At 46.0% G+C, this 14662-nt stretch overlaps 1 protein-coding gene across 3 annotated transcripts in view; it reads left to right on the top strand.

Annotated features, from left to right (window-relative positions):
- The first annotated feature begins 5267 nt into the window (after nt 1-5267).
- MAP3K7 (mitogen-activated protein kinase kinase kinase 7) overlaps nt 5268-14662 on the top strand; it is a 65612-nt gene continuing 56217 nt past the window's right edge. The window contains exon 1 of one of the 3 annotated variants that reach the window (XR_012902602.2): nt 5268-5920. Coding sequence is in view for 2 of the 3 variants with exons in the window: in XM_075923896.2 (XP_075780011.1) it covers nt 5831-5920 (90 nt within the window). In the remaining variant the exon portion in view is untranslated. The remainder of the gene's footprint in view (nt 5921-14662) is intronic. The other 2 variants (XM_075923896.2, XM_075923897.2) reach the window with 2 other exon arrangements.

The following is a 14662-nucleotide window of genomic DNA, read 5'->3' as shown; positions in this document are numbered from 1 at the left end:
TTAATGATTAGGGAGTCATGAAAACTGACACCTTTGCCCCAGCCAGTCAACTCACAGAGAGCAGCTGCCCACTTGCAATGTGGCAGACACCCACCCATGCACCATGCGGCCCCGGCCCTAGCTGGCCGACTGGAGCACCCACCAGCCCATCCACCCCAGGGCCTTGGCCCTGATCCCATCCAAAAGGCTGGAGCTGCCACCCACCCGCCATGTGGCTCCAGTCTCAGCTTTGGTCCCAGACCCAGCCAGCTGGCCAAAGCTGCTGCCCGCCCGCCACATGGCTCTGGTCCCAGTCCCAGACAGCTGGTCAGAGCAGCCACCCCCTGCCATGCAGCCCCCAGCCTGGACAGTAAGCCAGAACAGCCGCCCGCCCACCACGCAACCCTGGTCCCGGTTCCAGATGACCAGAGCAGCTGCCCACCACACAGCCCTGCCAGGACACAGGGCTAGAACCCACCTCGCCACCACCTTTCAGGTCCTGCAGAAAAGTGAGTGGTGTTGTGAGGTTCTCTGAACGAGGTGGGTGGGCTTAAAATTTTTTGTGAACAGCCATGAAGGCACACACCTTAGAGGAAACTTAGGTAGGGGGACAGGTGGGAGCCTGTGCTCGCCTGCTCTCCCTCCCCCCCATGTAACCTGTAACCAACAACAATTTCAACGGTTACGTGTTTACACAAATTCACATTAGTTAGCATCCCTAGTCAGGTCCCAAGGGTGCTGGACAAGGGAGGTTCAACCTGTAGTACACAGAATCCTGGAGAGAGCCGGAGAGGAAAATGGCAGGAGACAAAAGCATTTCAGCAAATGTAGCAGGGAAGAAATACCATCAGCCATCTTCACTACAAGACTCCATATCTCCTCCTTTATTATTTGAAGAAACATTGATTTGAAGTGTAATCTTCAGAAGAATCCACTTCAAGAGTTCACTAGTGTTTAAAAGAAAGAGGCAGAAAACCCCAAGGCTATGTCTAGACTGCAAGCCTCTTTCGAAAGAGGCTTTTTTGAAAGTATCTTTTGAAAAAGCCTCTTTCGAAAAAGAGCGTCTAGACTGCAAGCAGTACTTTCGAAAAAGCAAGCCGCTTTTTCGAAAGAAAGCAGCGAGTGAGTCTGGATGCTCTCTTTCTAAAAAGCCCTGTTGGCATTCAAGAACGCCTTTTTTCGAAAGAGGACTTTCGAAAAAAGACGTTCTTCCTCGTGAAATGAGGTTTACCGCTGTCGAACGAAAAGCCGCGTTCTTTCGATTTAATTTTGAAAGAATGCAGCTGCAGTCTAGACGCAGGTGAAGTTTTTTCGAAAAAAGGCTACTTTTTTCGAAAAAACCCCTGAGTCTGGACACAGCCTAAGTTCCCTCTCTTTTTCTTTCTCTCTCTCACTCTCTTTCTTTCTCTCTCACCCTCAACTAAGAAAATAAAGGCACCAGCATCTTTGGGCTTCTGGGAGGAATTCTGATGGAGGAGAGGGTAAGTCTCCATCTTGATGGAAAACTGTGGATAGGAATATCTGTCGTGAACAAAGCCTTGAGCCAAAACTTTCTAGAGTAAGTTTTATACTTTTAGCTGTCTATTCACTTTAATTTGTTTGTAACCATTTCTAACTTTATCTCTTATACTTGATTTTACTTAAAAGCCTGCATTCATTTTTAATCTAAACTAATCCAGTGCTCTGTTTGAACTGTTCAGTAACTGCAATTAAAATATCAAACTGTTGAATATTCAATAAAGATCTTAACTTGTTAACCCATTACAAAGGTAATTTCCCCTCTTGCTATCAACATTTCCACATCAATGCTGTGAATGAGACACTTCCACCCTGACTTCATTAGCCTCATTTACACAAATACCCTCTTTTTCTTTTGTTGTCTCTCTCTCTCTATATATATATATATACACACACACACCCATGCCTCCATAAATTCCGTGACTCCATAAATTCCACTCCAATTTATCTGATGAAGTGGGATTTACCCATGGAAAGCTTATGCCCTAATAAATTTTTAGGGTGCATCTATACAGCAGTGTTATTTCGGAATAATGGCCATTATTCTGTAATAACAATATGAGCATCTACACAGCAATTCAGTTATTTTGAAATAAATTCAAAATAATGGGCGGCTTATTCTGACTTCTGTAAACCTCATTCCATGAGGAATAATGCCTATTCCAAAATAAGTGTAGTGTGGACACTCCACTGCTGCTATTTTGAAATAGCTCCTCCCCAGGGCCATTCAAAGTAATTACTCCCTAGTGCTTCCTGGGGCACTAAATCAAGGTAGTGCTTCTACATTGGGGTAGCCTGCCTCAGACTAATTTTGAAGCTTCCCTGTAGTGTAGATGTGCTATTTTGAAATAAGTTATTTCGGAGTATTTCTTCCAAGATAGCTTATTCTGAAAAAAGTGTGCAATGTAGACATACCCATTGTCTCTAAAGTGCCACAGGACTCCTCATTGTTTTTGCAGGAGCAACGCACCTTTAATATCTGACTTGCCCAAGTGAAAGCTGAACAGTACAAAATTCATTTCAGGGAAAATCCAAGATTGGAAATGATGTGATCATTTTGCAAGTAGTAGTAGGGTTGTCAGTCTGGGTTGGTTCCATTCTTGGAGATTTAATCACATGGCATATTTTTTCATTCCCATAGAGTCCTGGACAATCCAGGAGGATTGGCAACCCTAGCAAGACTGGTGGAAAACAGAGTGATTGCAGTATCATTGACAAGCTACTGAAGTCAACATAGCTTTACCAAGATCACAGCTATACACACACTTAGACCATGTCTCCACTTACTGGAGGATCGACACACTGGCAATCCATCTTCCAGGGTTCATAGTCCTGCTAAATCATATGCTGCGGGAGCTCCCATCAGCATCGGTACTCCTCATGAAGGGGAGTCAAGTGCAGCATTTCTCCTGTCAACCTCCCACTGTAGAGATGATGCCAACCTTGGCTTAAGGTACGTTGATTCCAGCAACATTATGTACGTAGCTGGAGTTGCATACCTTACGCTGGCCTTCCCCCACAGTGTAGACCGGACCTCAGAGTGTGACTTTCTAGTTGTGAGCAGCCCAGGCTGGTATTACAGCAGCAAAGCATTGCGAGACACTCAGCATTATAGGGTAATCAGTGATACAACCCTTCGCTGGACTGAACTGCACCCTGGAATGTGCAGGACTTAAGTAGTGTGAGGGTATTTGTACAGTCTAGCGGTTTTCACACTGTATTTCTTGTAATCCAGTTGAAGAAAACTGTTGCTGCCCTCAACCCAAGATAATTTGACTCTGATAATTGGGCTCTGGAATAAGATTGAGGAAGAGAGCTTTGGGGTGTAGCCAGGTACTCCAGCTTTGGGTGTGACAGGACTGTGACAGGAAAGGCTTACCTTGAGCAGCTCATGGTCAGTGATGCAGAGGGTGCCAAAGGTGTCCCTAATCTCTGTTTGTAAGGGACTGGAAATGGATGACAGAGCGATTAGGGATGTAAGCAACTAATCGACTAGTCAACTATCAGATAAGCAAAAGCTTATCAGATAGTCAACACTTGGGATGTGAAGGACTAGTCAACTAGTTGCTTCACCCTCCTTGCTGCCTCTATTAGAAAGAGGCAGCAAAGGGGGGGACTGGAGAGGGTGTTTCAAAGAGGCAGTGCCACATGGAGCCTGGGGCCAGACCCTGTGCTACACACGGTGTTGCCACTTTGAAACACCACATGCAACCCAGGGCCAGCCTGGTACACTGGGCTGCACACTGTGTTTCAAAGCGGCAGTCCCATGTGGAGCCTGAGCTCAGTGGGTGTCCAGTTAACCTCAGGCTCTAAGGTGCCACTCTGAAACACCGCAGGGAGCACAGGGCCAGCGGGGGACTGCCTGAGTCTCCTGATGGCCCTGTGTGCCCCGCAGCGCTTTTGCCTTTGAAGTGTCTACCCTGAAGCTGTAGCTACACTCCAAAGGCAAAAGTGCCCTTATCAACTAATTGAATAGCCAATGTAAATTGCATGGACTATTCAATTAGTCAATTAATCAAAATTTAACATCCATACTCAACACACTATTCAACTAGTCACTTCTCCCCCTCTTGCTGCCTCCATCAGAAAGAGGCAGCAAGGGGAGGAACTGGAAGAGGTGCTGACTGTAGCCAGCTTAAAAGCCAGTTTCCCCCCACAGCTCCAGCTCCGTGGAAGTGGACAGGGGTGCAGCAGCGGTGTTCCAACTTTGCAATGTACAACAGCCCAGTAGTAACTTTTGTACATTTCAAAGTTGGAACACTGCTGCTGCACCCCTGTCCACTCCCACGGAGCTGGAGCTGTGGGGGGAAACTGGCTTTTAAGCCAGCTACCCTCAGCCCCTAGTGGGGCTCTTGTACATTTCAAAGGCAGAATGCAGCCTAGTCCTTATCGACCAACCAAATAGTAGATGGAAAAATCTCATCAACTATTATATTAGTTAATTAATTGAAATTTAACATCCCTCAGAAGGATCTCTTAATAATTACGTGTTTCTGTTCACTCCCTCTGGAGCATCTGACATTGGCCACAGTCAGAAGACAGGGTATGAGACAAGATGAACCTTTGGTCTGACGGTACCACCATTCTTTTTTTTTTTTTTTTTTTGATCTGAGGAAGTGGGTCTGGCCCAGGAAAGCTCATCATCTAATAAACCATCTTGTTAGTCTTTAAAGTGCTACATAGTCCTGTTTTTTGTTTCAGCGACACCAGACTAACACAGCTACATTTCTATTACTATTCGCCATTCTTATATTCTTAAGACAGACTCCCTGCTGCTCCTGGTACTGCAGCCTATGCTGCCTCCCAGAAGCAGCCAGCAGCAGGTTCCCTGCCAATGGGAGCGTGGAGCTAGTGCTCTGGCCAGGAGCAGTGCATGTTGCCCTGTGCACTCTCCACCTACAAGCCGGGCCTGTTACGGCCCATTTCTGGGGCACGGTGCAGCCCGTGGTACTAGGACAAACAGGCAGCAGCCTTAGCACCGCCACTGCTCGCCATGCAGCCACGAGACCAGCGCCTGCCATTGCACAGCGTAGCGCTGGGGGCGGTTGCTGTGCCCGTTGCAATCCCTCCCAGGGACGGCTGGGATCCGCCGTTGGTACACGAAGCCCCGGGAGCCGCTGCTGGGGGAGCTGCTACCAACAGCCGCTGCGCTCGGTGCCCCACTCGGCGCTTGAGTCCCCCGCGGCGCCGGGCGGGGCCGTTCCTAGGCGCGTGTCCCAGGCGTCTGTGCGGCTCGGAGGCGGCTCCCCCTGGCTGCCGGGCGGCTCTGGCGGGGGGGGCGGAGCTGGGCCGCCGCCGGCCGCGCACGAGGGGAGGAGCCGGGAGGAGCCGCAGCCGCCGCCAGGCCATGGCCCCGCTCCGGCGGCCTTAGCAGCAGCCGGAGACTCCCCCCCGCCCCCCGGCCGGGCAGCAGGAAGCGGCTCCCCTGCCAGTAGCGGCGGCCGGAGCTCGGCTCTGAGCGGCGCCTTCCCTCCCCGCCGGGGCTGGCGGAGGCCGCGGGGCCCCGCCCCCGGGGCCGTCCCGTCTCCTCTGCTGGGGACGCGCAGTCCAGGCGAGTCCCAGGCTCCAGGGAGGCCGCGGCCTAGGGCGGGCGGCGCGCCCGAGGCGCAGGATGCGGAGCGAGGCCCCCCCGGCTGGGGGCTCCGCGCGGCCCCAGTAGCCCCGGATCGCCGCGGATGCGGCCTCGCCCCGCGCGGCGGCCCAGGAGGCGCCTCCGCCAGGCCCTCGCTCCCCAGAGCCTGTGCCGCGGGGAGGCGGCCCCCCTGAGCCGCTCCTCTGCCCCGGCCCGGCTCGGCCGGCCCTGCCCCCTCCTGCCCTAGTTGACAGCGAAGGGATGTCTGCTGCCGCCTCCGCTGAAATGATCGAAACTCCCCCGGTCCTCAACTTCGAAGAAATTGACTACAAGGAGATAGAGGTGGAAGAGGTGAGCGAACCTCGTGCTCAGAGACTCCCCTTTCCTCCCTGTGCACAGCTCCCTGGGACTCGTAGGGCAGCTTTCACCCTACAGGACCCGAAAGACGCTTACAAACTAGATAGGTGTTGTGGTCCTGGCAGGCAGCCAGCTGCGGGGAAGTGGGGAGAAAGGAGGGGCGAGAGTGGTAGTCAGTTGGCACAAAGGTGTGGGGGTGATAGTGAAGATTCTGCTCATAGACACCGAAGCAAAACTCCAACCTTATGAGAGAGGCCGTGAGACTACTCACAGGCACGTAGAGCTGAGCGTTGTATAGTAAATTCTGTGCTATTCTCCCTCTCGGAAGTGTCTAAATACTGCAATAATGTGCATAGAAAACATGTATGGCTAGATGCAAGGCTGTTAACCTGAGCTGCCAGGGAGCTTAGATATTCCAAACACGAAGCAAGAATCATAGTGTATAGGTGAATTTTTACTTAAACAGTCTAAATTTAATCCAGACTTTGTGGGACTTCTATATGTTCTGATTAACTCACTGATCATAACCACCCAACTTTATCACTGTCAAATGGAGAATTTTTAAACTATATTGTAATGCTTCCATTTTGTCTGTGTCTATTTTTGTAAGTCTCTGTTCTCTCTTCCACCCATCCGATTCAATGTACTTATTATACACCCATTACTATGGTATCTATCTGATGATCATATCCCAATTTTTTATGTCTACATTATCATAAGCATAAAAGACTCCTTTTAGATATATTGAACTAATGTAAGTGATGGTACAATCCAGTGGCTGTTAAATTAACATCAGTACATATGTGACCCTTTATTGCATTTGGTATTGATTACTTGTGACGTAATTGTCCATTTATGTTGTACTTAGTTTGGGGGGGGGGGAAGTTTCCTACTTGAGTGTTTCAGTGAAAGATTGGCTGTGGAAGAGCTGACTTAAATTCTTTGAAACTGGTATGCAGTTGATTAAGAAGTAGTTCTGATAAAAGTATTTGTGGCTCAGTTTGGTTTTTATGTGGAGGTAGATTCTCTAGAGCAATCTGTTTTCCAGAAAGGTTCAATGGAGATATATTAACGGCTCATTAAGGCCCTTATCTTGCAAGTTGTTCGATTCAACTGAATCCCTCCATCCCTGTGAAGTCTCTGTTTAAGTCAAGTTGTTGTACATGGGCAGACCCCCATTGAACTTGGTAGGATTTACATATGCTGACTTGCAGAAAAATTAACTTAACAAACATTGGCATCATTATAATCTATGTGTTTTTAGCTCTTTAGCAGATTAATTACTGCTGAAAGAAAAAGATCAGTCAGAAGAAAAGATAACTATATAGATGTGAACTTAGACTTGTATAGCACCTTTCATATATATGATAACCAGTAGTTCTGAGCTTTACAGCATCATTTACTAAATAGTGATAGTTAGCCTGCATCCACTGAAGTGTATTTTTGGAGACTATAAACAGTTTTATTGAAAAGTAATGTTTTCCAAGAACACTGTTTGCAAGGTATCATGGTATCTTTGACTTTCACCTTGAGTCACCAGAAATCTGTAAAAGGTACTTTAGCTTTAATCAGTCTTTAAAATTATTTACTGTTTCCCTTTCTATAAACAAGATAACCTATATCAGATGCTCTCAAACTGGAGGGGGAGGGAATATATGGAATATATTGAGAGGCATGAGAAGCTATTAGGGGAGAGAAACTTTCTACTGAAATTTACCCACAGCATTAAATAAAGTAGAAAATCAGCATTACGAATGCCTTAGGAATGGAGATTGTTCACCACTCTAAAATGTTCATAACTCTGAATAAAACCTTATGGTTCTTTCAAAGGTTACAACTAAACATTTACTTAATAGAACTTTGAAACTGTACTGTGCAGAAAAACTACACAGTCAACCACTGGTACTCTTTGCCAGAGGATGTGGTGAAGGCCAAGACGCTAACAGGATTCATAAAAGAATTAGATACATTCATGAAGGATAGGTCCATCAGTGGCTGTTAGCCATGATGGGCAGAGATGGTGTCCCTAACCTGTTTGCCAGAATCTGGGAATGGGATAGATCATGTGATGATTTCTTGGTCTTTCATTCCCTGTAAGGCACTTGGCATTGGTTACTATTGGAGACAAGATACTGGGCTTGATGACCCTTTAGTCTGACCAAATAAGGTGGTTCTTATGTTCTTATGCTGCTTTCCTCCCTTCTTAGTAATTTACATTTCACACAATACTGTACAGTATTTGCTTTTTGTGTGTGTGTCTCTGCTGCTGCCTGTGTACCTCCCATTCCAAATGAGATGTGTGGTGAACTGTCAATTTGTAAATCTGTTGTTCATAACTATGAAGCCTTTTCTTCTGTGCTATTGCTGGCCGCAGCACTGCCTTCAGAGCTGAGCCACTCAGCTCTAATGGCAGCACCACTGCTACAACAGTGAAGTAAAGTTGGCAATGCTTGTAAGCAATATCTCACTTAAATATTGCTATGTACTTAAATGACTCTGTTTGAATCAGTGCCCTCTTGTTTATAACATTTAGTGAGAGTTAAATGTAGATTGTGTTTTTTATCAGTATATGTACTTGTGTGGTGAGAGAGCTTAAATTACTACAGACATAAAGAATGGGGGGCATGATTTAGAATGTAAAATCCTGTTTAATTATTTAATTGTTAACCAGTTTAACTGGTTAAACATGTGCAGGGAGGGAGTCCCTGTGCTATAGTCAAGGGCTGCTCCAGCCCCATGCTTCCAGCCCCTCTCTGGGCTGCAGGATCCCAGCCCATGTGTGCTGGAGCAGCCCTCCATCCGGGGTGGGTGGGAGGCAGTTCCCAGGAAAAGGTTAAACATGTTACCCAGTAAGCCTCATTAAAGGTGATGCTTAGTGGATAGCCAGTTAACCGGTTTCACATCTCTAGGCATGATGAAAAAAGTTTGAGTGCCTGATCTAGCTAGTTCTGCCCAAGTGCAGGGGACTGAACTAGATGATTTATTGAGGTCCCTTCCAATTTAATATTTCTATGAAATATCTTGTCAAAATATACACATTCCTCTTCCTATTAAACATTTAATTCCATCCTTTCAAACAATTTTTCTGTTTTGAGGAACTGAGTAGGAGGAAGTATTTTTGTGTTTGGAAAAAAAAAAAACGCTGGTGTGTTGTTGGTAGGTATTTTTTTTTCTCCCTATGGTGCCTTTTGAAATGTGGCTTATAGTTTGCCCTTATCCTGTGGAAAAAGTTAAGGTTGTGGAAATTTTAGAAATCATATGGTTAATGATGATCCACAAAAATGAATACCCCACAGCAAATATAATATATGTTGTACTTAGTACTTTGAAAAAGTAAAATACCATATGCATATCTAATCCTCACAACACCCGAGACCTGTAATTATAATGTCATTTCCAGGTGGGGAAATATAGGGCCACACAGTGCCTAACTGGAGGTAGAACTCTGTCTTGATATTTGAATCTTGGTGTCTTTTATATATATGCATGCCAACACCTGCCCAGCTAGGATTTGGTGCACCAAAATTGTGTGCCCAAATAGTGCCTAGATTGAGACCTCAGCAAGAATTAGACTATTAGAGTCTTGAGTCCTAATGCACTAATTAGTTTACTGTATCATACTGTCATCCTGAGACTTTCCTTTCAATCTGGGGGGAAGCTGGGGGGGGGGGGGGAGAAGATGCATTCTTTTTAAAAGTAGGGAAAGGGACTTTTGACAAACAAGGAGAAACTTTGATAGCTGTTTTATCATTGTAAGTTGTAATCTACCAGCAGTTCTTGATAGGTCTCTGGATACCACAGTGCTGAGTGTACTAAAAATGCCTACAGGATAAACTCATCTTACAGTAGAAACAACACAAACTACTTTGCAATAGAAAAAGTGAATTAAAAACAATATTTGTCCACTATTATGAAATTCCAAGATGTATGAACCTCTTCCTTGTCGCCCATTTCTTGTTGTTTTATTGATTTCACAATTGCTAGTGATTATACACTGTAACTAAGAACATACCACTGTGCACAAGAAAACTGTTAGTACTACATCTAGAGATCAATAATTTTAGAATGATCACCCTTTACAAAAGACCAAAATGTTTGTTTTGTAGTATGTGAACATCAATTAGATGTCCTAAAATGAACTTCAATAAAGTTAAACTAAAAAATCCCAAAGAATTCTTGTGTAATCTCAGTTTTAGTCTTGTATTATTTAGGTTGTCCGATTAGCAGATAGCACCGCCACTAGTTATTAATGGCTTTAAGTTCTGGAATAGTTATAGGCCCCAAGTCCTAGGTAATAAACATAAGATCTGTGCTTGTACTTTCAGTATGGTTTGGCCACATTTCATTGGATAACACATGAATATACAGTATTTTGGTTGGACATCTCTTATCTGTCACCCTGGGGACCAGACCAGTCCTGAGCCAGGGAATTTGCCAGACTAGATAAGGTTCTCTGCCACAACCCTCAGCTGCTGACTCTGCCAAGGAGGAAGGGGGGACAAGTGGGGAGGATGAGTGGGGAGGATGAGTAAGGGAGGTAGGGGGACTACCTCCAGGCCCTGCCAGGCTCCCTACTGGGTTGTGGTAGGGGCTACCGAGTGCTTAGACTCCAGTCGCAGCCCCGCTGCAGCCTGCAGGCTCTGGCCCCACTTTCACAGGCTGTCTAGGGCTCCGGCCCCACCCTACTGTGTGTTACTGGGGCTGTCGCCAGCCGTGACCCCGGTCCCACTGTCATACGGCAGCCCATAAGCTCTGATACCACTTTCACAGGCTGCCCATGGCTCTGGCCCTGTCCCTGCGCTGCCATGGGCTGTTGGCCCAGTCCCAACCCAGTCCCAGTGCTGCAGGCTGTCAGGGGCTGCTGCCAGTTCTAGCCCCACTGCTGCAGGCTGCTGGATGCTGCTGCCCAGCCCCTGACCTGTCCCGCTACTTCAGCCTGGCTCCCCCCAGGTTGCTGCTCACCTCCCAAATTACAGGTTGCACCTCCCAAAATCGGCATTCTCTTGTCCAGCAACAACCGTGGTCCAGCAGGACCATAGATGTTCCTTGATCAGAGAACCCTGGTAGCAGAAATGCAAACAAAATAATTACAAGTCAAACATACATCCAACTTCCAGATGGCATTTCATTATTTAAAATTATCGAGATAGGGTAAACCCCACCACTATCCCTGTGGCTTTGTGAGTAAGTTTTTTGGCAGGCTAGCTCAGTCCGACTGAAGCTAGGTCCTGGCAACTACTCCTGCTGGGGTTCTGCACTAAAAGGACTTAGGAGCCAGAGGGCAGGCAAGCTGGCTCAGTTCCAGGTGTGCCGGGTCCCAGCAGTTACCTTCACTGCGCCTCTACGTTAACAATATAAACATTTTGTTAGCTACACAGTTACCAGATTACACGCAGCTTAATACCCCTGGTTTCTAATTTTTGTATATATACGTTCATCTGTCTGTCCATTAATCTGTAAGTCCTTTTGTTCAAGAACTCCTCTTAAACGGTAAGAGCTAGGACCACCAAATTTGTTACAGAGGTTTTTCTTATAACTTTAAGATGGCTCCCATCTGCCCTTTCACCCCCTGTGCTGCTGCATCTGTATCAGAGAGGCAGCAGCGTGGAGGGGCCAGTGGGACCCAGTGCTCTCAGGGAGTCTTGTGTGTAACCGTGAAGGTTAACCATTGAGTCCAAGCACATCCCTACTAAGAGGACACTTTTGTAATGTGTACACCTCCATAATACAAGTTGGAAACAGCCAAATCTTCCCACTAGGGCCTGAATTCAGGGTCCTTTGTCTCCTAGAACTGAGCAGGAAATGGTTTTTTAGTCCCATGAGATTTAGAATGTTTTCTTGTCCTGAATCAGGTCAAGAAAAACAAGTTTCAGATTTTGTGAACCAATAATCTAAAATCATTACAAATCAGGTGAATTAAAATATTTTCTTTCGGTTTCACTTTTAAACTTTTTAAAATTTAACTAAAATATCCAATTGAAGTTATTTTAGAAACAAAACTGATTTAGAAAATGTCAAAACATCCTATTATGGGCATGAGGCAGGGCACTTACCTGGCTTAATGCCTCCTTGCAGCAACTGCCACAGCCACATGGTCCCAAGCCAGTCCTAGAGGCCAGAGGTACTGCTGCTGCGGCATGCGGTCTGGGGCTGGCCCCAACGCTGCCTTCTGCCAGCACAGCATAACTTGCTATGGAGAAGAGAGAGGGCTCTCCTGTGGCTGCATGGGGGAGGAAGGGTGGGGCTGAGCTCTGGCCCCACATGCTGCTGAAAATCAGCTTGCGTGCCACTTATGGCACACATGCTGTAGGTTTCCGACCTCTGATCTAGACCATCTCTGACAAGCACTTGTCTAACCTGCTCTTAAAAAGCTCTGATGGAAATTACACAATTTCCCTCAGAGTCGTAACTAGCTAATTTGGGGCCTCAGGCAAGACTGTGCTCAGCACAGGCTGGGGTGCTAATGTGGCATGAGCAAAGACAGCGTAGTAGCTGTCTTTTCTGCACCCCCTCAGCTATGCGCCTGAAACAAGTGCCTCACTCGCCTCGCCCTTGTTACAGCCCTGAAAGACAATTTATGTTCCAGTACTTGAGAGACATTAAATTTCAATTAATCAGCTAATTGAGTAGTCAATGGAATTTCCATCGACTACTCAATTAGTTGATAAGGAGATCACTCACTATCCCACTGCGCCTCTTCCTTTGAAACGTTCAAGAGCCGTTCTCAGCACTTGTATATTTCAAAGGGAGACACACAGGGGGTTCCCTCTGCCTCTCTCCCTCTGAAATGTATGGTAGCTCCTGTACATTTCAAGGGGAGAGAGGCAGCGGCAACCCTTGCCAGCAGGGAGCAAAGCAGTCCCTGATGGCACAAGTTCCCCTTTATGCCTCTTCCTTTGAAGTGTGCAAGAGCCGCAGGAAGCTCTTGTACATTCCAAAGGAAAGGAGCAGCAGTGGGACTGTTTCAATCCCCGCTTGTGCCATTTTGCCACTGCCTCCCCTGTCCCCTCGGAGACGGTGCTGAGGAAGGGGGGAGCCAGCTTTTACCCAGCTCCTTCCAGCAAGGGTAGAGGCAGCAAGGGTGGGGGAGCAACTAGTCAAGTTCGTACTCCACTACCTGATAAGCATTTGCTTATCAGGTAGTCAACTAATCGCTTACATCCCTAGTGCTTAACTACCCTGGTAGTAAGAAGATTTCTCCCACCCAACATTTCTCCCACCCAGCAGGGGTGGGCTTGGATCCTACGCCAAGCATTGCAGAAAAGCACAGAAAGTGTTGTTTGGCACATCTGCCTTGCCATAGATGGACATGGAGACGAGGAAGGCTAGATTGCAACACTACTTAATTTTGCGGGCGTTTTATCTAAGGATGTTTCAGAAAGTTTATTCATATTCATCATTTTAATGATCACTGTTGCAAAATCATATTCCTATTCATGTTAGATAATTAATCGTAAGTGGTCTGCCAGTACAGAGCTGTGGCTAAAAGAACTAATGATCCATGTGTAACCAGGAATATTGAGCAGTAACATGGAGATAATATTAACTCAGTATATTGAATTGTTGAGACAACTGCTGAAATATTGTTGCCACACTCTAAATGTTTTAGAAAAGTTACAAAAATTATTTAAATTCTGGAAAATATGGCTTATCACAAAGAGCAACTGACTTTGTGTGCCCAGTTTGAGACAGTCAGGTCCTGAGTTTGAGGAGTGCAGAGTGAAGTCAGTGATTACCTGCTTCTTTTTCTGACTGACTCAGGCAGCTCTCAGTTACCCCATTACCTCACTGGCCCGTCTTTCTCAGTCTCAACTCATTTATATGGCTCAGGCACCTTTTCTTAAAACACAATTAAGAGTTAACTGACAATCACAATTGTAATGGCCTCTGCCTTCTTAAAGGCTGAGTGCTGGAGAGGAAGTGCATATATACAAACTTGCATCAGTTTCACTAATCTAATTTTTAAAACATAGGTATGAATGTACTTTTTTTGTGTAAAGCTCTCCATCTGTAAAATGTGGGTAGCACATCTGTCCCGTAAGTTTCTGGAAAGGTGAATTCGTCACTTTTATGGTGATTGCAATACAAGAGTTTGTGGAAATAATTCCGTGGTCAGTGCAGTAAATGAAGTCACCACTCAATGAGGAGAGAATTAAAAAAATCCTGAATTAATGCCTTATTCTCTGAGCATTGTCCATGTTGTGGACTGCATATGCAGAGGACAAAATTTTCTTGTGGAAAAAATGTGATTTTTGGAGCTTTTGGGTGTCACTGAAATACAGTACTGGTTGAACCTCTTTAGTCCATCACCCTTGGGTCCTTACTGGTGCTGAACCAGAGAATTTGCTGCACCACTGGACGTCAGTATTGTCTAGCAGAATTACCCACACTTCCTCTGCTTACAGGGTTCTTAGAAGTCATTTAGGGGTAAATTAGAACTAAATAACAGTACAGAATACTGGAAACCAGGACTGGTGGGTGTTAACAAACTTTATGGGACCGTGTGAAACTTGGGCACACCTATGATAAGTAGACATCTGACTAACAAAAATCATGACAGACCATGAATATTGCCAGACCAGAGAGTGCCATACTAGAGAGGTTCAACCTGTAATAATCAAGTGCGCCATTTTATAAAGCTCAGAATGTGTATACATAGTTTATACTCATACTAACAACTTCACCTCTGTTGGAACAAAGCAGTGGTTCCCAACCTTTTTTGTACCACAGACCGGC

Source organism: Pelodiscus sinensis, chromosome 3 (genome assembly GCF_052426305.1).
Source record: "Pelodiscus sinensis isolate ZL-2025 chromosome 3, ASM5242630v1, whole genome shotgun sequence".
Classification (NCBI taxonomy): domain Eukaryota; kingdom Metazoa; phylum Chordata; order Testudines; family Trionychidae; genus Pelodiscus; species Pelodiscus sinensis.
This window is presented reverse-complemented; position numbering and strand designations above follow the sequence as displayed.